The sequence below is a fragment of the Mixophyes fleayi genome, chromosome 10 (assembly GCF_038048845.1).
Source record: "Mixophyes fleayi isolate aMixFle1 chromosome 10, aMixFle1.hap1, whole genome shotgun sequence".
NCBI classification, from domain to species: domain Eukaryota; kingdom Metazoa; phylum Chordata; class Amphibia; order Anura; family Limnodynastidae; genus Mixophyes; species Mixophyes fleayi.
The window spans coordinates 26241170-26265370 of NC_134411.1; the positions used below are offsets into that span (position 1 = coordinate 26241170).

At 40.3% G+C, this 24201-nt stretch overlaps 3 protein-coding genes across 12 annotated transcripts in view; 2 read left to right on the forward strand and 1 right to left on the reverse strand.

Annotated features, from left to right (window-relative positions):
- The window catches only part of ATG13 (autophagy related 13), a 25415-nt gene extending 20652 nt beyond the window's left edge, over window positions 1-4763 (reverse strand). For 2 of the 6 annotated variants that reach the window (XM_075188197.1, XM_075188194.1), the window contains exons 1-2: window positions 4535-4763; window positions 10-91 (exon numbers count right to left, since the gene is read on the reverse strand). In XM_075188197.1, the coding sequence (XP_075044298.1) occupies window positions 10-78 (69 nt within the window). In that variant the 5' untranslated portion in view covers window positions 79-91; window positions 4535-4763. The remainder of the gene's footprint in view (window positions 1-9; window positions 92-4534) is intronic. The other 4 variants (XM_075188199.1, XM_075188196.1, XM_075188195.1 and 1 more) reach the window with 3 other exon arrangements.
- HARBI1 (harbinger transposase derived 1) lies at window positions 4656-11638 on the forward strand. 3 transcript variants are annotated; one of them, XM_075188202.1, is made up of 4 exons: window positions 4909-4936; window positions 5753-5815; window positions 6540-7295; window positions 11110-11638. In XM_075188202.1, exons 3-4 carry the CDS (start codon window positions 6626-6628, stop codon window positions 11481-11483), a joined length of 1044 nt encoding a protein of 347 aa, XP_075044303.1. In that variant the 5' UTR covers window positions 4909-4936; window positions 5753-5815; window positions 6540-6625; the 3' UTR covers window positions 11484-11638. The 3 variants fall into 3 exon arrangements, with proteins under 3 accessions (XP_075044302.1, XP_075044301.1, XP_075044303.1); XM_075188201.1 differs by lacking the exons at window positions 4909-4936; window positions 5753-5815 and adding an exon at window positions 4656-4871; XM_075188200.1 differs by lacking the exon at window positions 5753-5815 and having other exon boundaries at window positions 4873-4936.
- A 3222-nt stretch (window positions 11639-14860) lies between these two features.
- The window catches only part of AMBRA1 (autophagy and beclin 1 regulator 1), a 55927-nt gene continuing 46586 nt past the window's right edge, over window positions 14861-24201 (forward strand). For 2 of the 3 annotated variants that reach the window (XM_075188204.1, XM_075188205.1), the window contains exons 1-3: window positions 14861-15119; window positions 22909-23129; window positions 23838-23896. In XM_075188204.1, coding sequence (XP_075044305.1) covers window positions 22995-23129; window positions 23838-23896 — 194 coding nt within the window. In that variant the 5' untranslated portion in view covers window positions 14861-15119; window positions 22909-22994. The remainder of the gene's footprint in view (window positions 15120-22908; window positions 23130-23837; window positions 23897-24201) is intronic. The other variant, XM_075188203.1, reaches the window with a different exon arrangement.

Sequence of the window (24201 nt, forward strand, 5' to 3'; positions counted from 1 at the left end):
TTGGTTTACCTTTATAGCAAAGAATTTAACAAACTTATCCAAGTCCTTCCGGTCTTGTGGGCTGAGGTCGGTGTCCATCGTGTCTGTAAACCTTAAAAAATAAGATACGGTATTAGTTAACAATATGTTAGGAAGAGCCATCAATTTGCCAATGGGTCCCCCCAGATAATACTGATAATCATTAAAGGAACTGTGACAATTGCATGCTAGGTTGTGCTGGTTTGTAGCCTGTCCACTGCTGTATCAGTTGTGATCCTCCCTTACAGAATCAAAAGGGTATCTGACTATACCCATCTGGACCTCAGTAGAAAGCTGAGTGTGGAGCGGACCTAGACTTCAGACCAGTTGGTGACAGGAGAGAGTCCTTTCCCTGCATAGCTAAGTGACCAGTGTGACTGGCTGAGCAGGGAACTTCAGAAGTGCAAGGGCTGCGGATTTACATCATAACATTACAGCGAAAATCGGTAGTTTTCTTGGGGTCTAAGTTTGTTATTTTCACTTCTGTTGCTACAGCCGGAAAAAAAAAAGCTACGTTTTTAACTGTGGATTTCCTGGAGTATTTACTTGCACCCAGCAGCTACAACTTGGTCACTGACCTTTAGGACAAAGACCCCACCGAAATAAAGTGAAAGGCCACTCAGGACACACATTACAATACCGAGCCTCACAGTGACATTGGCCTGAAATGCTGATTAAGCCTCGGTCCCATTACAGAAGAGATCCAGAAGAGCTATAGGACTAAGCAACGGACATAACTAACTTATTTATAATGAAGCAGTCTTTGCTTACTTAAAGGTACGGTGATGAGATCAGATGTATGTGCATGTAAGTCCACCTCCACTCAGAGAAACAGGTGACTTCTCTTGTTATGTATATAATTCTCACTAACTACATTTACTCTCTAGGACAGTGAAGGCTAACCTGCGACACTCCAGGTGTTGTGAAACTACAAGTCCCAGCATGCTTTGCCAGCTATCAGCTCGTAATCTACTGGCAAAGCATGCTGGGGCTTGTAGTTTCACAACACCTAGAGTGTCACAGGTTAGCCATCACTGCTCTAGGAGAAGTTCATATTCACTGAAGCGTACTAATAGCAGAGATACATTATAATCAGGCACAATGGGGAACCAGACTCATCATGATATATCAAACCAGCAACTAAGTGTCTCTGAAATTGCAGTGAAATGTTTAAAAAGCTCACACAGATGATTAAACAATGGTAAAATATAATGGCCCCTTGAGATGAGAGAGGGGATGTGTTTCTGAGAATAAGCAGAATACACAGTTGGGTCTGTGGTCACAGATTGAAGCTATGTATGGCCCCAGGGTCATGTTTCCGGAGATACACTAACTAGGGCACTGCACACAGGGACAGACACCAAAACAACAGCTCTCGGCCACAGGTACTGCCTTCCTTCCCATAGGGCCGTTTGATGCCAGGCTCAGCTTCTGGAAAACCAGCTCAGCAGTTTCAGAAGATATATCCCTGGGACACAACAGAATCTAAATATTCAGTTAAATATTTAAACAGAAGCTTCAATTCAACTCCCTGGGAAAGTAATGAATCCTTATTAAGACCCAGCATTTTTACTTCCAAAAACTTTGAAAGGTGTATAGAGCAAACCTGAAGAACCTGTAATGCCCAGACACCATTAGTGTTGCTGTTTTCTCTGCATATTCTATATTATTACAGTGTACTGCGGGTGTAAGGACAGGCCAATAATGACACAGGGTGCTGTAGAAAGAAGAAACTTAAATCTAATTTTGTAGGCACGAGAGTGGCGGTTACATTAATATTGGTCCATGCAATTTAGTTTTACAAGACATTTATGCATCACAATATGAACGCCAAAGTGTTTACCTTGAAGGAACATGACTGGTGTTATAAAGCAAAAAAAAACCACCAAAAAAACCAAACAAATGATGTTTGAGGTCCGCTATGAAAATGTTAAATAATGACAGTAACACACAAAAGCTGCCAGATCTGGCTGTCTGGCCTGATTGACAGGTGCCAAAATGGCACACGTCCCAACAAACCCAGTTCTTAAAGATTTGTTGCAATGTTCCAGTTATATTACTCAACGGCACATAACTACTTCTCTTGTTCATTCCTGCTGGATGCAATTCTCAATATCCATACTTATTTTGTATAAGAGGCAGGATATACGAATTTAGTTTCTCCAAATTAATCAGCATTGTAAACAGTTCTGTATAGTGATCATACCAAGGAGAACAGTATAGCAACAGTTTCTGCATAGTCTACAATATTTTTTTAATCTTCTGTTGATTGATTAAAGTTGGTTGTGTAATATAACCTACATCCTAGTCATGAATTTATACAATACCAATGTATTCAATGGACAAAAGGAAATGTGCTAACAGCACTCAAACCCTCAATCCTTAAGGACACCTAGTATATGGTATTCAATAAAACATGATTTACAGAATAAAATGCAATAAAAAGGGTGCAAATGTGGAGTAACAATTGCATCAAATTGCACTACAAGACAAACATTGTAAAAAATAAAATGTTAAGTTTTGTTTTTGGATAAAATCACTAGTTTTGAGTTCAAACCATAGCACTATGTTAGACCAATATTATTTTTGAGAATGATCTGTGAGACACCTCCCAGTGGTACTGCAAGTTAGGGGCAGGTGGTTTCTGTTGGGAAATTACCCTGGGAATTCTTCTTCACTTAATACAAACCGATCGGGACGACACTGTGATCCATTAGAGGAGTGTACAAAACCGGAGACAGAATTAGTCACACAATAAGTGTTTCGGTGGAGTCCATAACTGATTAGATAAAATTAAAGAATTGCATGTTTGGATAGAAAAAAAGACGAGGAACACAGCAGAGAGTAATAGGCAGGAGAGAAGCCAGACCAGCAGCTGTGGGCGACAGTGCATTGGTGCTGCTAGATCTTTCAGACAGAGGCTTTGGGCTAGATTTACTAAGCTGCGGGTTTGAAAAAGTGGGGATGTTGCCTATAGCAACCAATCAGGTTCTAGCTTTCATTTATTTAGTACCTTCTACAAAATGATAGCTAGAATCTGATTGGTTGCTATAGGCAACATCCCCACTTTTTCAAACCCGCAGCTTAGTGAATCTAGCCCTTTGACAGTAATACAAGACAGTTGAATGACAGACACACCAGTTTGTAGAGAGAAGCAGTCTTATGACAAAAGAAAGAACAACATATTGAGTCCTATGAAACATACAGGGGCTGGCTGAGCTGGGGGGCATCTGTACCCAGGGACGGTCCCATAGTGGGCTATAAAGCTTCGCTTGGCCCCTGAGTAAAGTTTGCCAGCCAGCCCCTGGAAACAAGAAACGCATTACTGCAAAGAAATTTGCCTCATGTAGTGCAAGAAAAGAAAATATGTAAGGGACATATATTGTAAACGGAGAGGCATGAATAGTGGGTGCCACTGGCAGTCTCGTTTGGTACCTGAGAACCATACAAGGGGGTAAATAAACCTGGGAGATGGTTGAGTCACGTAGAAAGCTGTTACATACATACATACACACATATATATATATATATATATATATATATATATATATATATATATATATATATATCTCCCTGATTTCCCATCATTTTCCAACTGCAATTCATTCTGATTTTATAATGCCAATTAATTTGTTGGAGTAACAGGAGCAGGACATGAGGACTCTGTGATGGACAGCCAGGTGTGAGGGTAATGCTGACCCTGTAAAGGACAGCCAGGTGTGAGGGTAATGCTGACCCTGTGATGGACAGCCAGGTGTGAGGGTAATGCTGACCCTGTGATGGACAGCCAGGTGTGAGGGTAATGATGACCCTGTGATGGACAGCCAGGTGTGAGGGTAATGATGACCCTGTGATGGACAGCCAGGTGTGAGGGTAATGCTGACCCTCTGATGGACAGCCAGGTGTGAGGGTAATGCTGACCCTCTGATGGACAGCCAGCTGTGAGGGTAATGCTGACCCTCTGATGGACAGCCAGCTGTGAGGGTAATGCTGACCCTGTGATGGGCAGCCAGGTGTGAGGGTAATGATGACCCTGTGATGGACAGCCAGGTGTGAGGGTAATGATGACCCTGTGATGGACAGCCAGGTGTGAGGGTAATGCTGACCCTCTGATGGACAGCCAGGTGTGAGGGTAATGCTGACCCTCTGATGGACAGCCAGGTGTGAGGGTAATGATGACCCTGTGATAGACAGCCAGGTGTGAGGGTAATGCTGACCCTCTGATGGACAGCCAGGTGTGAGGGTAATGCTGACCCTCTGATGGACAGCCAGGTGTGAGGGTAATGCTGACTCTGTGATGGACAGCCAGGTGTGAGGGTAATGCTGACCCTGTAAAGGACAGCCAGGTGTGAGGGTAATGCTGACCCTGTGATGGACAGCCAGGTGTGAGGGTAATGCTGACCCTGTGATGGACAGCCAGGTGTGAGGGTAATGCTGACCCTCTGATGGACAGCTAGGTGTAAGGGTAATGCTGGGTAACACAGTATAATGAGGGCACAGACATCGGGATAATCACCTCTTCTCATTCCAGGACTGCTCTTTGTCTCCAGCCGATGATATGAGAATCCAGACCCGAAAGGAAGCCCAGCTGCTCGGCCTGTACCGATCACGTCCCCTCCACAGCCCCCAGAGCCGCCATTATTGTTTGTGTTTTGCTTTTTTCCTGTAAGGTAAAGTCAGTCCTGATTTCTCATCAGCACATTCCGCACATCGGCGGACACACCGAGCGCTCCAATAAAAACCCACAGCTCGGCAACACAGCTCCTCGGTGACGGTAACTCGATTACCGAGGACAGAAACGGTATTTCCAGCCCGCGTCTTGTGGAGGAAGGCGGAATCTGCAGATGCCAATGGTAAGACTGAATGTGTGCTGGAGCTAATGAAGCTCAGGGTATGTACACCCAGACCCGTCACCTCTGTAAGTATCTTCATATAATACAGTTGTGGGACATGGTGTGCTGGAACTTGTAGTTCCACAGCAACTGGAACGCTAGAAGTTACATACCTATAGTTTATAAGATGTGTGCAAAGTCTAATATACCAGCTAGCATTTTACAGTGTTGTATGTGTGTGGGTATAATGCGTGCATTTGTTATGCTTTATGTAACTGTTTATATATTAGAATTATCTTATACATGCCTTGCTTATGCACTTTGAGAGTATTTTCTTGTATACATCTGCCCCTCTCACTTGCCATATCCAAAATTGTTCTATTGCACTATGTATTACTTGTAATGATCTTTGACCACCTGTTCTCTCTCCAAAACACAAGACCACTTTAATTTATCCCCTCAGATGTCCTTTCAGTGTTCTTTTGATGTACATTTGCCAATAATCCCTAGTGGCAGAGGATGGTCCTATGCTATCAGTGACATCTTTTTAAGCTGCTTAGAGAGTTGAAGCAGGGCAGTAATTGGTTTTCAGTAGGGCTCATTTACTAATGTGGTACTAAGGGGTAAAATTTGTACTAATCCATAGCAACCAATTATACACTTACTTTTATTGTATGAATTGCCCTGGCTAATTGCTGATTGGTTGCTGGGGTTCATTGCACATGTTGCATGTAAACATAATTCTAATAAATGACCCCCTAATGTGTAGAATGATTCATTAACACCAAGCGGCACGGCCGGTGATGGCACAGCATAACTGAAATCCTATGCTTTGCTATTTATGCTTTTTGTACCTAGTCAGCATCTTTTTAGCCATTGTCTAAAGGCTGTGTCTTTTGTAGAATATGATGGATGGTGGAGGATATACTCCATCACATATTACAAAGCTGCAGTGGAAATTCAAGGTAATAGTTTGTATATACTAGGTCCTGATGCAGAGTTGCATAGTGCAAATTCACACTCCGCATGACCACAAACAGAATGCCTGCATATGCACCAATACAGACTTGCACATGTCTGGCACTTGTACATTCTTACCACTTGTAGCCTCTTACGACTGGAGAAGCAAAACAGGGGAGGGGACGGGAAAGGGGGTGCAAAAGTAGACGAGTACAGTAAGGGCGTGTTCACACAAATGTGGCTTTCTCAGAAACAAGCGTATATGATTTTTTAGGAGGCGTATCTTTTGCACCTGCTAGAAGGCAGATGGTGAAGTATGGACAGTGAATATGCTGCAACCTCTTTTTTCCACTATTCTTGTTCTTCATAAAGCACCTGTATTCGCTGTCACATGTATCTACATATAGATGAACGATTATCTGTTTCTCCGCCATTGTTCTTTCAAGAACTGGAATGGAAGGGAAACAGGTTTAAAAAATAGCCCTGTGCACATGGTGTGACTGTGTCGATTAATAGTATTTCATTGATCTCTATTATATCTGTTCAAGCTGCCAGTAGAGAACAAAAACAAAAATATTGTTTAAAATGAGTGTGTACTTATCTATTGCTCCATTCACATTCAAGAAGCTTTCTGTTTATAGTAATGTGTATTAGTATTTCACAGTACATACGTGTAGATGTTGTAGATATTTGCTAATGGCTACATTGTCCATCATTTCACATTTTCAGATACCCCCGCAGTGATGTAACGCAGGCTGCTTGTGGGAAGATATTTGGGGAACAGTGTTCTAGCGGAGTCATCTGGTGATTTACACATGGCTATTTCTATCACTGTCCTAGACTGCGATCTGCTGCTCTATGGCCGAGGACACCGAACACTTGACCGATTCCGGCTGGATGATGTCACCGACGAGTACTTGGTTTCTACATATGGCTTTCCTCGTCCATTTATAGACTACTTGGTCGAGCTGTTGGGCGGCAGCCTATCCCGGCCAACTCAGCGCTCTCGAGCAATCAGCCCCGAAACCCAGATCATGGCAGCTCTTGGATTTTATACCTCTGGTTCCTTCCAGACGCGCATGGGAGACACAATTGGAATTAGTCAAGCTTCTATGAGCCGATGTGTTACCAACGTCACAGAAGCTTTGGTGGAGAGAGCTTCACAGTTTATTTGTTTCCCACGAGAGGAGGCATCAGTACAGAAGCTAAAGGATGACTTCTATAGCTTGGCCGGGGTTCCTGGAGTGCTGGGAATTGTAGACTGCATTCCTGTAACCATTAAAGCCCCCAATGCGGAGGACTTGTCATATGTGAACAGGAAGGGCTTGCACTCCTTAAACTGCCTCCTTGTTTGTGATGCTCAAGGGGTTCTTCTGTGGGCTGAAACCCACCGACCAGGCAGCGTGCAGGACAATGTGGTCCTACATCAGTCTGACCTCTCTTGCTTGTTTGAGGCCAAAATGCACAAAGAAGGTTGGATGCTGGGTAAGTTACCTGCTGCGTTGATCAGTAAGGCTGGGTACACACTACAGACAATTTCTCTGATTATTGTTTACGATTTTACCAACGACTGAAGAAAAGAAACACTGTCCCGATCAGCAGCCGATTCATGTGTACACACAAAACAAGATTTACAAGATTTACCTTTAGATCTGTGCTCTTCATCTGTCATAACTATCGGCTGAAAAGATCCTGACTCTGCACACTCCACAGAGATCTATGGACACTGCTGGTCCTGAGTGCAGACACACTGCAGAATTGGAACGACATAGTTCCATTGTTGAACGAGATTTTTAGTCCGGTTTCAAAATGATAGCTAGAATCTGATTGGTTGCTATAGGCAACATCTCCACTTTTCAAACCTGCCGGAAAACTCTCGGCTTGATACATTTACCCCCATGTCTTTATTAAGTGCATTTTCTGTTTTTTTTTCATTTTTAAACGTTTTTTGTTTAAATCAACTTGCCTGCAGGGGAGGGGGCCAAGTGTTTTCAGCGACTGTCAGCAAAAAGATTTGAGAACCTACCCTGTCTCAGGACCAACTCTCAACCTCACCGAGACCTACAATCAGCCCTTCACCTCTGTTGCAGCAATGTGATCTCTGCTAATTGCTCTAATCACCTAACCTGGGACTTGATCCCAGAGAACCCCTCGGACTTCCCTTAGGCTTATGTGTTCCTTCCCCATCTCCTAAGTTTGATTGTCAGCACAATTAGTGGAGATCACTGAAGCAAAAACTAAATAGGGGGCAAAGAAGGTTCTCTGTGTACAGGGTGGATGTTTGCTGCCATATAACCTTTAAAATCACTTTTCGGTTTTCTAGAGTGTGTAGTTTCTGGAAATATATGGGTTGTTGGGGAACTAGTGTTGTTTTGTGACTCAATTCCAGTTTTTCCCATAGTGGATTTTCTTTACAAATACTTAGCATATAAATGCTACATGTTTGGGGGATGTGATTGTTATACATAGGGTTCGGATTATCAGCTTACTCAATAGAGTCTCCTTTTTGTTTTTATACATTTTTTTTTATTACAGAACATGTTCTAGTTTAACAAAAGCATAAAATACAGACAGAACATATATAAAATCTTTTACAGTAAGATGTTTGTAAAGTCTTTGTTGCCCAAGATTAAGCTTCATATTTAAATCAAACATTTTGCAGTTTGCTGACATACAAAGGTGACAAAAAAAACAACAAGCTCTCGCACAAGATTAATATAGTATAAATTTTTCTAAGAATTATGCCGGATACTCTATTCCAAACTAATACATTATTATGCCTATAGCAACCAATCAGATTCTAGCTGTCATTTTGTGGAATGTACTAAAGACTTAGTAATGGCTAGCATCTGATTGGTTGCTATAGGCAACATTTCCACTATTTCAAATTCCCAGTTTAGTAAATATACCCCTTAGTGTGGTGTCTTAAAGAAGAACACACTAGCAACTTAGATCAATCTATGTAATAATCTTTATTTATTAATGATTATATTATTCCATACTTATCCCTTTAATTCTTATTTGCATTGAGCATATTTGTAATTATATAAAGCTCAATATAATTATTGGTAATTTTATGTTGTTATAAGAATTGATTTTATTTAATGCCGATATTTGGAGAAATGGGTAAATTCAATACCACTTCATTACTGATTGAGAGGCTAAGAGGATTTAAACCGTAATATATCGAATTTTGTTAGCCTAAAGTTCTTATTTCATTCCTAAATCATTTGTTAATCATATCAAAGTATATTGTAATTTGTATAAGTCATACACGCGTTGTTAATCAGCACAAGTAATTCACTTTAATATCAGGCAGTGAATGGTTAGTGCTTATAAGATGAAAGACTTTGTTATCTCCCAAAATGAATATTGCGGAGAGAATGATTGATAATGTGGTTATAATTCAAGAGCAATGTGTCAAATAGCTTGGAATGGAATAATAATATAATTAATAAATAAATAAATAAGTGGTATTACTATTACAAAGATTGATCTAAGTTCCTAGTGTGTTCTTTTTTTTTTTTTAAGACACCACACTAATGCTCCTACACTTTTTAACTACAAGTTCGCTGGTAAAATGTTTTGAAATATAAATAAGGATATTATTTTAATCATTTTTGTGATTTGTGGAAACTCCATACAGTGTGTAATTTATTTTGATTAGTGTAAAGCATATATTATTTCCAGATAGATGCACCGTTCTCGACTACATGCTTTTCTTTGTCCTTTGTATGAAATTTAAATGTACAAATATTATTTCATATAATAGGGATGTAAACTATACATTTATCAGACAGGAAGTCCTCTCCTAAAGGATTGAGCAAGAGTCTTGGCTTTTGTGCTGGGTTTGATCACTTGATTTAATTTGTGTCATGCACATGTCTTATTTATTTTGCAATCAGCACAAAAATCTGGCCGTGAACAGAACGGTAGTTAAAACTAAAGCATTCTACTCTACACTAACTATAAAAAAAGGTACCAGGGCAAAAAGAAGGACCACAGGCTTAAAAAAAGCAAAAAAAAACAAAAACAGATTGTTGGAACCAATACAGGCAACTTTCCACTACTACACCTTTCCTTCATCAGAATTACTTCCTAGTTATTTTCCTTGTTCATTGTTTTCAACACAAGGCGACACACATTTTTATTTTTTCCAGGTCTAACTAGCCGTTATTTTTCAACTACAAAATAGGTTTGCAGAAAATAACCAAAGTGCAGCAACTGATCACTACGGGCTTAATTTGAGTATTGGTAGCAAATGTATTTATTTTTGCATGCAGGGAAATGCTGTCTGCTTTTGCATGTAACGCACAAATTGTATGTAGCCTTGTTTCTATACTCTGGACTGAGCTAGGACACCCCTTCCCCCTCCTCAACTCTAAATCTGCAGCAATATCACAACCAGCATAAATGGGGCCTGTTCGTGCTTCTGGAAGATGAACGCACACACGGGCTGATAGCCGTCATTTGCAATTATCTTCCCTGCGCACTTACCAACATGATTTTGATAATGATGCTATTAATTTAGATCATACTTGACAACTTTTCCCCGTTGGCTTCAGGGAGATCCCTGGGGATTCCGGACGTGTGGGGGCGGGGCTTGACGAATCGCATCATGTTGGCCCCGCCCTCTAAACGATTGTCACAATTTTGGCCAATTACAGCGGGGTTAAGAATAATGCGATATTTGCGTCATTAAGCCCTGTCCCCTGCCACTTATGTATTGCGGGGACGAGAACCGGGAGGTTGCCCTGCTCTCCCGGGAGGTCTCCCAGAAATGGGGGAGTCTCTCTGACATTCCAGGAGAGTAGGCAACTATGCGTTAAAGAAAAGCAGCTAATGAATCTCTAGAGACTGAAGTGTCTTTTACATTTCTGTCTCCATTACTGAAGTCATGTTGTCTTACCTGTCAGTCTTTGATTAAATCTTGGTCTCCATGAAAATGGCCACCTCCATAGGCATCAATACATGGACATAGGACACAATTTCTGAACTGTGTCATTATGCCACAGATGGCAAAGCCAACCACGTCTTGTACTGGCTCAGCATCTGGGAGAATGCCAGACTCTTCAGGGAGTGAGGGAGATTACCCCTATTTTAGGGAGTCTCCCTGACATTCAAGGAGAGTTGGCAAGTATAATTTAGATTAGATTGTCACGGGGCATTGCAGTAGATATTTTGGCCTACTGGTCCTGAACACACCAACATTAGCTATAATACTTGTGCACAAAGTAATTTGTAGAAAATAATTGTCAGCAATGTTATAATTTTTTTTTTTTAATTTTTTTTTTAACAGCGGACAGTGCTTTCCTTCTCCGACCGTGGCTCATGACTCCGGTGCAAATACCCGAAAGCCCCCAAGAGTATCGTTACAACATGGCTCATGCTGCCACTTACAGCATCATGGAGCGCACCCTGCGGGCGCTTCGCCAACGTTTTCGTTGCCTGGATGGGTCACGGGCAACACTGCAGTACTCGCCTGAGAAATCTGCTCAGATTGTTTTGGCTTGCTGTATCCTACACAACATCGCCCTTCAGCATGGCCTAGACATTTGGTGCGATTCTGGAACAGCTGTCATGGAGAATGAGGAGGAGTGCAGTAGTATGGAAGTGGTGGACACAGAGGCTTACCGCATGAGACAAGAACTCATCTTAACTCATTTCAGCTGACACCGGGACCTTCTAAAAACGTTTCATCAAAAGACTTAATCGCTCCCAACGTTAGACCACATAGTGAAGAAACATTATCAGACGCCTCCATGTACCATAAAATTATAATACTAAAACTTGTATGAACAACTGTTAATAAATCTGCATAAAGGCTTCTGATGTCATCACTAATTTTTAGGAATAACTAAAGGGTACACTATCATAAAAATGTTGTTTTTTACCATTCTTGTGTTTTTATGACTTTTAATACTTCTACATTTAAAAAACAAAAAAATGCTGTAATCAAATGAGTGAAAAATCAATGTTGGGTGGATGCTTGTCTACTGTGTCTCTAAAGAGCCTAGCACAACAGGTAGGTCTGACAGTGATATCTATGAAGCTGGCTGCACACATTGCAATTTTGTCTATCAGTTTGGTTTTTAGACAAATTGGTACATCATGATGGGTGTAGCTTTCCATTAAAATACAAACGTCATGGAAAATCCAGTTAAGCAATAATCATATTGTAATAGTATGTCTTTGGTGAACCGCAAGGCTCAGGCCGTTTGTGATCTGATTGTTGAGATCCCACGTTTGCCTAAACTGGCCACAGAATTGTTTTCTATCTAGTTATTCAATGAGCGGGCTGAGTGTGACCAGCATTACTCATTCAGTCAACCTCAGGCTTCCTACGAAAGTGGTTTCCAACTTTTTGGTGCGTTGATACACTTCTACATACAATATCACTTGATTAACTTTTACCAGTGTTGGCGCTACAACTAGGTGAGCTGAGGGGGCACCTGCAACACTAAATGAGTGGAATAATGTCAGTCATTCAGTGTTTTTATTTTCCCCGCGGTGAACCCACAAGAACGCTGCAATGGAGAAGCAGCACTCACATGTGATGCTGCTCCTATGTCAGTGATAGGTTGGGAGTGTGACGCTGGGTTATGATGTCACAGTCCAGTGCCCCACCCCCCCACTTGCTACGCACACAAGGAGGGCAGCAGCCCTGCATGTTACCCATCCGTATTAAAATATAATAAATAAAAACAGTTTAATTACTAAAACATTGAATGGGATGGCAGAAAAGGATTGATTGGTCCTTCTTGTCAGCCCATTTGAGTGACTTGGTTTTTATTTATTTACTTTTTTAATTTTGGGTTTGGTTGTTTTTTTTTTCAATTTGTAACTTTATTGAAAGGGAAGTGACAGGCTTTAGTTAAAAGTCTTCCCAACAGTCCTACATTTATACCAAAGGGAACTAAAGCTAATTTATTACACTTAAAATATATTTTGCATATAATCCCCATTGTATATCTACAATTTATTTTATATTTAAGGTCCACATGACAACACTCCAGATAGGAATCACTGGTATACAGAGAAGACTATGTCCAGATGATCATGGACAGGAAAATGGTCCTTAGCTCCAGGATGTTGATGGGAAGAGAGAACTGCTTAGAAGGCCATGTGTCCATCATGACCATCTGAGGACTGAGAATGGCTGCGTAGGGGAACTACATGTAGTGTGTTTCACAGTACTTATATCACCCCTTCAACGGAAGCTGTAGAGACGAGATACTGTTTCCTTGGATAGTGCGCTGGAGAAGCAAGAGGGCTATAGGGGAGAGGAGTAGTGGGTTATCTTCCAGTGCCATGGCTTGCAGGGGTGGAAAATAACCCATTGGTTTTGTTCTACTGCATTATGGTTGCAGCCTATTTGATACAACAGATAGTAAGAATTACAGAAGAATAGGGGACATATTAGAAATATACCCTTGATCTTTCTCTGGCTATTCAGTCACAAATGCTAAAGGGGAGCATTTCTAAAGTTGCTTTGTGAAATAATTCATGAAAGGTGGGGCTTTTCCCGAAAATGCAGTGGTAACACCGGTAGAAACATTTATCAAAGACGTAAACACTAGATAGATTTATAAGGCTTTTTACCACCCCAAGGGGCTAGCTTACATGGCAAAACTTTGTATGCTACACTCTGTGTCACGCTGGCTTAGAAAACAAAATGCAAAGTAAGTAATTTGAAAGCAGCAACAAAGAACAAAAAGTTATTTCTCATTTCTTGTGTAAGACATTTAGAATGTTTTGTGTGACTTTTGGACTTATGGGGACAGTTAAAAAAAATGGATAGAAGAGCATTTGCTGGGTGAAGAAGAGTAATACATCTATTTGTTATGATTGCTTTTAACTAGCCAAGGATGTACATCTTGTTCTAGGCCACAGAGGAAAAAAATCTTTAATACTTATGGTGCAAACAGACAGCTGTGATAAAGAGATGCAAAGGGAAGAGAGAGAGCACCGGAAGACACTACATCATTTTCAAGATATAGACATTGCAAAACATACCGAAGAAAATATCATGCCTATCTTTTTTTTTATAAATAATACTGTAGTAGAAACTTTTGAATTTCGCATATGTGCAATTTTATTTACAAAAATATCCTTTTAGCTCATACTATAGAGACGTGTAGAAGCACCTGGGGGTATATTTACTAAACTGTGGGCTTCAAAAAGTGAAGATGTTGCCTATAGCAACCAATCAGATTCTGGGGCCTGGTTCATTAATGATCGTAACTTAAGAAACTTCTTATTTCAGTCTCCTGGACAAAACCATGTTACAATACAAGGGGTGCAAATTAGTTAAATACTGACTTTTTTCATGTAGCACACAAATACTTGATAGCTTATTTGTACACTGAAATTTAAAGTTGATATTTGTGTGCTACATGAAAAAACAGTCAGTATTTAACTTATGTGCAAAACAGAAAACTAATTTGCACCCCTTGCATTGTAATATGGTTTTGTCCAGGAGACTGAAATAAGAAGTTTCTTAAGTTAAGATCCTTAATGAATCAGGTCCCTAGTTATCATTTATTTAATGTATTCTACAAAATGACAGCTAGAATCTGATTGGTTGCTATAGGCAACATCTTCACTTTTTCAAACCCGCAGTTTAGTAAATACATCCCTTAGGGTTACTTATAATGTCTGCTGGTTGTATGTCCACATAATATAAACTGATAGGACCACATAATATAAACTGATACAGCCACATAATATAACCTGATAGCCAATAAATGCATTGCAATGCACATTATATGTAATTTATATAAAGCAAATGTATTATAGAACTTATAAATACAATAATAAAGAACATGAGTCTTGGGTGATCTGTAGCTCTGAAGCTGCCATGGAGGTATCAGCATGCCCTGCTGGCACTTGTAGTTCCACACCTGGAGAGCCAGAGACTCCTCTGCCATTAATCAGCCTACAGCTGTGCTGACAGGTCCCTCGGCGCTCGGCTGCTCTTGCCTGGACCAGACGCCGCCCTCTGATTGGCTCAGTTTGATCCTAGTTGGCTCCCCATCGATGTGCTCGGGTATCCGGTGATTATCGGTTCTCGGCTACTCCGGTCTGGCGGCCGCCATTGTCCCGGATGGTCGCTGCTCTCGGTGTCTGCAGCCGCCGAACCATTTTCTTTTCCTCTCTCCGCCGCCCGCTGGTCGTCCAGGATTCATCTCACACAGAGCTCCGGGACACAGCGCGGCCTGCCAGGCCCAGGCTTCACCCCCTAGTACCCAGGCCGGAGCCGAGGCCTGCGCCGCCCGAGAGGGGACTGCTGAGAGCTACCGGGCAGAGGTGACACCTGACGTCTGTGTGTGTATGTGTGGTGTCCGGGTGTGTGCACATACGGGTCTGCGTGTACTGGCTGCTCCTGGCACACACACAGCTACATGTACACACATATTGGTGGAGCAGTGTGTATGTATGTATATATATATATATATATATATATTAGTGTGTGTGTATATATATATATATATATATATATATATTTATTTATTAATGGCACACACACAGTTACATGTACACACATACTAGTGTAGCAGCAGTATGTAGCACTGCACACTATATATTTATATATATATATATAATATATATCAAACACTGCATGTAGTAGTGCACACTAATATATATATATATATATATATATATATATATATATATATATATATATATATATATTGACACACACACACTCATATGTATATAACAAAAACAGACATAGATCCTCTGCACTCACCATGTACAGACTGGGGTGCAAGAGGGGGTTGCCCACATTGTATAAACAAGAAAACAGGGATACTCTGCACTCTCCAAACTCATAATTAATACTATACCAAGTACTGTTCTATATTAAAAACAGGGAATGTTAGTTCCACGTATTGCAATATATGTTTAAGCTGACCAACTCACGCCAAAGTACTCGGTATAGCAGTAGTTATGTGTTGGAGAGTGCAGAGTATCCGTTTTCTTGTGTGTGTGTGTATATATATATATATTGGACAGCACCAAGGTAGCTCTGTAGTTCTGTCTCTTTTGTATGCATTACCTGACTTGTGTATGTGTGGTATCTGGATAGATTTCACACAGAGATTTGTACAAATATTTATCACTTGTGTTTATTTGTATACCTAAATCACCAAGTGCCATTAATATTTGTAGAAACCTGTAAAATATGTTCTGCTATTTAGAGAGAGTTGTGAGTTCATCACTTTTTTTATTTGGTGCTCAAAGCTTTATACTGATATGCATGTGCACCATGGTTCATTCTTGGTTGGAAATCGTGAAGGTTAGCTCCCGAATTATTTCAATGTGAAAGCAGTAAAAGGGACTTTGTACATTTTTATTAATAACGTCCCAATTTGGGTCAGAAATGACTACATTGTGCACAATTATTTCAACTTCATGTTGATAATAAAGCTGTGTAATTAAAAAGGGTTATTATATACAAGCCTTGTGTTATATGTGAATCACTGTTTTTGACGTTGATTGGCGGGAATCTGTTTAAAAGTGATGGAAGCAATTGTAGCGGAGAGGGAGGCATATGATTGGTTGTGAGAGGCATTGCCTTTTCCAGCTCGTGAACAATCCAATGTTGCCAACTCTGACATTGAACTTCACGTCTTTCAAACTTTACTTAGAGAAATCGCTGTCGGAAGAAGAGAACAGCATTTAACACAACCCCCATAGGTGGCTTTAAAACTCCATCTCTTCAGAATGTGACTATTGGCTATTTTATTTTCATCTTTTTATTTATAACAGCAGGTAATAAAAATACAGGTCATTAAATATTTTAAATATAAATGACAAGGACGGCAAAGAAGGAGCATAAGCAGAGAATAAATAGTATATAATGTTAAGAGAAACGTCCTATCATAATTATTTAATGAAGATCCTTATAGCAAAAATAGAGAGACCATGTACAGTTGGGGACACAGGAGAGGTGAGAGACTGCTGTTTTTATATTTTTTCTAGGGGGTTTCAAAGTAGGAGGAGGGGGTGAGGGCTATTATTAGCGAGGCATGACTATTGGTTATTTTATTCTTCATTGTCTTAAACAGCCTTCGATTGAGCCCTTGGGGTATATTTACTAAACTGTAGGTTTTAAAAAGTGGAGATGTTGCTTATAGCAATCAGATTCTAGTTATAATTTATTTAGTACATTCTACAAAATGACAGCTAGAATCTGATTGGTTGCTATAGGCAACATCTCCACTTTTTAAAACCCGCAGTTTAGTAAATATTCCCCCTTTGTCTGCACTGGAGTGCTGATACCACAATGATACTATTTTCTGGTGGTGGGAGGTGTTTCTTGGGCTAACATCTTTGTAATTGCATTGAGCAATTCTGTTCACTGTATTGAAATAATCTGGAACACTAACACTTTAAAGCCTTTTATCAGCCAAAAAAGTTTAATTCGCAGGTGTCTGGGCCTCACTCATCCAACCCCCATTGTTTTAGTCTGGTTTTTAAATTGACACTTTTTAATGCTCTTGTTGCCTTCCTTTGTACAGTTTTGCAAGATAAATTATCACTTTATAAATTATTGTTTTGTGCAGGGTGCTTGTTGCCTTGTATTTGATGACATGAACAAGTCAACACTTATGTAAGATTTAGTTCGTTGTGAAACTGATCCAGTAAAACATGTTACATAGTGTGCTAGTTATACAATCGAGTATTAAGTTTCTAGATCAGTGCAGACTGCATATACTTGTGTGTATTATTATTTATAAAACACCAGCGTATTAGCTGATTATAGTGCATTACATTTAGACAGTGAGATATATATATATATATATATATATATATATATATATATATATATATATATATATAATCAATCATTGGCCCTTCCTGGTTGTGTGTCTGTTATATAACAATGTGGATAAAGTGTGAAATGGCTATACGCCTTCAGTCTTGCTATTGTTGGCAGGAATCCTTCCAGGAAAGATTTCCTAACAATTAAGTGTTGGTTTTGGGCTGGAACCCTGTGCTGTGTTGTTGTTGTTCTGTCTTAGCAGTGCACTTCAAGTAGTATTTGTATGCAAAATTGATACACGTCTGTGCAAATTGTTTATTGGAAAAAATCTAAGCAAGCAGAAGTTGACATGACTTGTACTAAACTCTACACAAAGTGTTTCTGAAAATTTTGAAGCATTATTAAGCGTACAGATTCAAAATAAATATGAATATGGCTTCTGCAAATGTTTGCATCTTCTCAGTTTGTATTTTGTTACCCCCCCCTCCCCTTGTCTGAAATTACAGTTTATAAGTGGTTCCAAAGTGAAGTCTTTCTGCTCTTAAATGTAGTTATTTTCCCCACTCTATCTTGCAGAACTCTCCTAGCTTAGAAATATTCTTTGGTCTCCGTAATGCGCTCTGTGTGAGATCTCCCCACACGGTTTCAGTAATATTCTAGTTTTACCTGTCTTTCCTGTACGTGCTTCGCTATTTATTTTGAGAAATTATTTGAATTGTAAAAGTTTTCCCACTTCCATTTCATCTTCAATATTCTTGGTCTGGACCATGAGCTTCTTGGATTTGCTGTTATTCAACTGAATTAATTCTTTATTCCACCCACAGTAAACCGTGGTCCCCAATCCCCGTTAGCACCATCATTGCTTACCACTAGATGTCTTCTCTGCACTAAAGTGCATTCAAATGTGTTAATTTCATTATGTCGCCCTCTTTATATCAGCAACCTGACTATAATATTAGTTTTGGCTCATGTTCCCAGCTGGCGTTATAAAGAGACTATCCAGGGTCCTAAGGGTGTGGGAGGAACCTTGGCTATTGGGAAGGTAGTATTACTATATCTGAAAATGTCAATTTTGTGTTAACGTGGTTGTTCTATTAAAATAAAAGTCCACTTGCCGTAACGGTAAGCAATAACCCTGGGGCAATTCTGGTGGCAAGATGTTTCCTTCCCTGGCATCTAATTGGTTGCTTTCCAGTTGAGCAGTCATGTGATTACACACAGATGACATGTGACTAGCAAGACTCAGAGCAATCACCTTCCTAATTATCTCCTGTATGATTGACAGCTGTCTGTGGATGACGAGAAACATAACCATGTTTGGGTTTAGAAATCCTTTAACTGCTGGCAAGTTATTCTTTGCTTTAAATGTTTTATACCTTCTTGCCAAATGTATGTAACTTGGTTGTGCCTAAAGAATTACATTTTTCTTCACTCAAACGCACTTATTCCTCCATGATTATCGTTAGTATTGTTTATATTTGTTGAAATAATAGAAAAGGGTCCCTGACAACTGTTCCACGTATGTCATTGTTGTAGTATTATCTTTTCATTTATAAAATGCTAACGTATTACTCGGCTCTGTACACTGAGGGGGGATCATGACATTACACAAACAAATCACATACAATCCATTATCTTTGTCTCGTCGGACGTTTGGTATATTTTAAGCAAGTGTTTATATTGGCACTCCTTACAGAGGTGAGAGAATTGAGCTGTCAATTGGAAAAATAGTCAATTCTTAGTGCTCTATAGGAAGAAACCGTGACTAAAGATGTGATTCCAAGGCACTTGGATCAGAACCTGAATGATATGTACAGAAGTTTGTGTATGATCCCTATCAGCCTACATTCATGGTCAACCTTCTTTAGAGACCATTCAGGTTCACATCCAAGGCCTGGAATCACATCCTTTCTCTGCTACATTTTGTCTTAAATAATAAGTGAATTATGCATTTGAATTTGACTTATTGCAGCAGATAACTTGACCAAGGGAGGCTAAAAGTTTTCATGCTCCTCTAGTATTGTGTGTTAAGTCAGACGAGGGAATAGTATACGTTTTTAAGTCTTGTAACCCTATTATATGTTGACAATACTATATTAGGGCTTGGCAAGTACCAGCCGCAGTGTCAGCAAATTTTTCTAATTCATCCTCGTTGACTTTTTCTAGGCCGGCAATGTGATTATTAAGCAAGTAAGGAATTTCAGTCCCGAGAATCCCTTTTTTTTTAAAATTCATGCGTACGCACCTTGGTTTCAGCTGTTTTGCAAATCTGCTTGTCCTCTAACCTTTACACGTTACAGTGGTGTGTGTGTGACCTCCACAAACATAATTCCCAAATAATCCATATAGAGTATTACCGGAGGCACCTATAAATCTTGTTAAGACTTGCTGCTTTCGGACGCTCCATCAGGACCTCCAATTAGCTTGGAAGTAATCTGTAGATTGCCCTAGATCTCATCTGAGGTCGTCTCCCGTATTTGTGGCCAGAATCCGTAGTGGTCCTGTCACTCAGCACTCGGACTCTGCAACACAACCGGATCTTGCATGGAAACTTTTTAATAGTAGGTCAAAACTCTGTTCACTATTCAGATTGAATGTAAATCGGCTGATGATCTTTTTTGGAAATAAGTTTAGCAATTTGTGAACATTTCCAGCATCACTAGTTGCTGCTGGCTGCAGGGCAGACTCATTTTAAGAACCTGCATACATTATCTGTTGTGCCACCCCTACTTATGTTTTACTTCTAATAGGGCTACACTTCTACACGTTCTTTAATGAATAAAAGTTTTTGTTCATAGAGGCTTTTTCAGTGCTCCTTCAAAGCTTTCTCAGGGCAATGGGGCAACCATTTAACAAGCTGGGAAAGTGGTATTTGGAACATCATCTAAAATACATTTTAAAGTATATCACTGTGCTGCCCCTGTCTCTCCCATTCCTCAGTAAATAGTTCGGCGGTGCTTCTCACTGACTGTAGGAAGAGGTACTTTCTGTTTGGGTCTGTGTTTTTGGCATCATCACAAAGCATCAGCAATTATTTACTTTTTCTGTCTGGTTTTCTGAATTGTCTGGATGAGCGGTTTCCAGATAATAGATCTCACACCTGTATTGCTTTCCCTGTATTTGAACTACCCCCAGCAACCTTAGATAACCCCGAGGCTGAAGGCAGCTGCTAACCTGGCTGCACACTCTGATATCGCATCTGACAACAACTCAATACCGCAGATGGTCGGCCAAAACCATCCGCAAAGGGCTGAATAACGATGTGTTTGTGGACACTGATCCGTCCGCTTAGCCCATGTGTTACACAAGTTTACCTTCCAATGTAAAAGAGCCAGGTAGGGCACTCCCTCAGCTAAATAACGACTGGTATGGAAGTAGTGTAGATCCACGTTGTTTTATAAAGGTGCAGTTAACCATTATTAATGACACTATGCTTTTATGCCCTCATGGCAACTGTGCGTTAGTGCAAATGATCAGTGCCGTGGGGTTTCTTTGCAAAAAATATATTGGCTCTATATTAAATTTAATATACAGAGCAAACGGTAGCAAAGGTACATGCAAAAATATTATGGCAGAAGTCTGCCAAAATCACACATTTTCACATCTATCATTTGTATCGTCCTGTGGTTATTTTTCTACCCCCTGGCAGACGTCTCTTAGGAACCACGAGTGTTACTTTTGTTTCACTTTGTGTCTTGTTTTCTCTTGCGACACATCCATCATACTTGTGACTTTTATTTTTTTTTGTTTGGAAATAACTTTTTTGCTTCCTTCTGAGAAGCAAAGTGTGGTTTATACCAGGAACTTAATCATGCTTTTATGTGAACATATATTGTTGTGATTAAGAGCTACATAAATGAACTAAGAAAGCATTGCTTAGATTAATGTTAGAAAAGGGGGAAGCAGTCGGAGAGCATAAGAATTATATTACTGGTAAAACTGCTGAAATGAATGGACTGTAGTATCTCCTTTAAAGTGTAAATAATGCTCCTCACAGTGGAGTCACTTTGTGAGCTGGTCCAATGTGTGACAATACAGCTTGTTGTTGCACTAAGAACTAGAGGCATCGCTGAGGTTAGAGGCATTTTATACCTTGGTAATGTCACTAGTTGCTATTGTATGACGGGCACACATTGAGCTCTGCTATCGTCTAGTCACCCCTAGGAAAGTGCCGATATTGTGTGGACTAGTGGTTTCTAAAGTCATCAAAGATCTTCGTAAGATCGTACATGGTCCACTGGGTATTGCTATTCTGTCTTTGTTGTTGAAAACCAGTAATACTTCTTTAATTGAAGTAAGTCTTAAATGGCATGCTACCTGAACAAACTGTAACAGGATTAAGGTTTCTCTCCTAATATTTGCCAGGTACAGGTGCTCTGACCATATCTGCGCACAGAGAGAGAGGTTTTCTCTGACTATTATGGGATGTCAGCCAGCAGTAGAAGCCTCTGTGTATGCCAAGCATTTTTACATATCACTTTTGTACTTTGCAAGTGTATAAAAAACAGTTTTCCTATGGTGCCTGGGATGAGCCCATAACAGTGCCAGTGTCGTGGCATTCACATGTATCCATGTGCTTTTGGTAATGATCTCCCCCAAAGTGAATTGAGCACTGATGAACTTAGGTACATTTACAGAACAGTTGATTTTGTTTATTTGGTTTTTATCAACCTATTCACAATCTGCCAGTTAACATTTTATATGTTTAGGGGACTGTTTCAGAAATGGCAAAGTGTGTCTTTCACGCAATGTGTGCAACAGTGTCTAATGCAATTGTTACGAAGTTGTCTGGCAGGGGTTACTGTTCGTCTGCATTCTAAGCTACGCTACTAAAGTACTACGGTAACAACGCGTTTCATGTTGGAGATCAGCGGCGAGTGTGAGTGAATGTGTTGCAGTGTGTCAGAAAAAGGTGTAATGACTTTATAAGTAAGACAAGTGTTGTAAGGCATCCAGGTATATACAAAGGCCTGACTGTAAATGTGGCACTTTGCTTTGTAATGAGAGGTAAGAACACTTTTCTGACACTTCAATACAACATATCTCTAAGTGTGCATTAGTGATATTTTAGATCTTTATATATTAGATCTTTTTCTTTTTCTTTTTTTTTTACACTTGCAAAGTACAGACAGAACTATGTAAAAATCCATTTATCTACAAAGTGACAGATCCTCTTTTGGTTCAGTGAGTGTTTTGTGTAGGTGGGGGAAAACTACTTTTAAAGGTTTCTTTTATTTTCCTTTATGTGATTTGAGTTCTACCTCTGTTATTTAGTGCTTTGCTGTATTCCCCAGCGTAACACCCCTGTGTCTGTTGGTCATTTAGGCTTCCATGAAGTCTGCCTGTCTGCAGCTGGATGTCAGCTCCTCCGCGTTGTTCTGAGAAGTCGTAGTGACGGCACCAGAGGTGCCATGAGGGTTGTGCCCGAAAAGAATGCGGTCCGGATCCTTTCGGGCCGAGAGAGGGGAACGCAGGCGCAGGGAGCCCAGCGTCTCCTACAGTGTCTGGTGGAGGATAAAACCCGGCTGATGAAATGGGAAGGCAAGGTGAGTGGCCTCTACAGCGTTACAGTAGAGGGAGATCCACACTACACAGGTGCAAGTCTGTCCTTTACCTTGCAGTAGCACCAGACCTCACCGCTTTAATAGTTTTTCTGCACCTCCTTCCTAGTCCTAGTCTCTGGCCAATATCACATTTTTATCAGTTAGAACATTGCAAAACCTTAAAATCTGATAATAGCTTGTGTTATAACCAAGACCATCATGGCAGCTCCTGGGAACTCCTGCTACAAATGAGAAAAGTGCCTCTAGTTTTGCTCTTTGAAAGACAAAACTGTCTCAACGTATGAACATGAGGTGCATTATCTGCAGTGTTTAAATAGCATTTTAATTTGGCACTCGCTGGTCAGCAGCATTTTGTAGTTGGATCTACAGATCCTCTATGCAGCCTGTGAGAATCCTAGCACTGGTAGCAGGGAGAGAGAAAAACGTTTCTCCAGGATCTGACCTTCTCTTGCTGGTCTCCGATGTGCTTTCTACTGTGCTGTTTTAGTTGGTGTAGAGTTCTGTTGGCAGGAGACGAGTGCCACAAATGTGATAATCTCAGCACCCCAGCCAGTGGAATAAATTCAGAGACATATGGTGGATAAGCCTTGAGTGCAGTGTGTGTGTGTGTGTGAGATCACCTCTTGTCTGCTCAATGACAGCATTTAATCAGACCTTGTGACTGTTGTCCTCTCGTGTTTGTCTTTGCAGAAGGTGGAGCTTCCAGACAGTCCGCGTTCGACATTCCTACTGGCGTTCAGCCCAGACAGGTGAGGTTTCTCCTCCTCCTTTTGCTCTTCCTGACAGACCTGTCTGTGAGATGCCACCAGGCCTCTCCTGTCAATAAAACATAGAGAATATTGATCGGAGCTTAGCAGCGAGAGCAGCATTCACTCTGCACCTACCTAAGGGGCTCAATTAGTCTTTGTGAAATGTCATTGCAGGACGCCTGGTTATTTGCTTTGCCTCATTAGTAGCAGTTGGGCCTATTTTTCTTTTTCTTTTATAAAGTAATTGGGAAAAGTGCTATCAATCTATCCTGAGGTTAATTGCCAGTAAATATCTTAAAAGGCCA

Coding starts and splice junctions, on each gene's coding strand:
- HARBI1 (XM_075188201.1), top strand. CDS start 6,626: ATGGCTATTTCTATCACTGTCCTAGACTGCGATCTGCTGCTCTATGGC. Junction 7,296..11,109: donor CAAAGAAGGTTGGATGCTGG/GTAAGTTACCTG, acceptor TTTTTTTAACAG/CGGACAGTGCTTTCCTTCTC.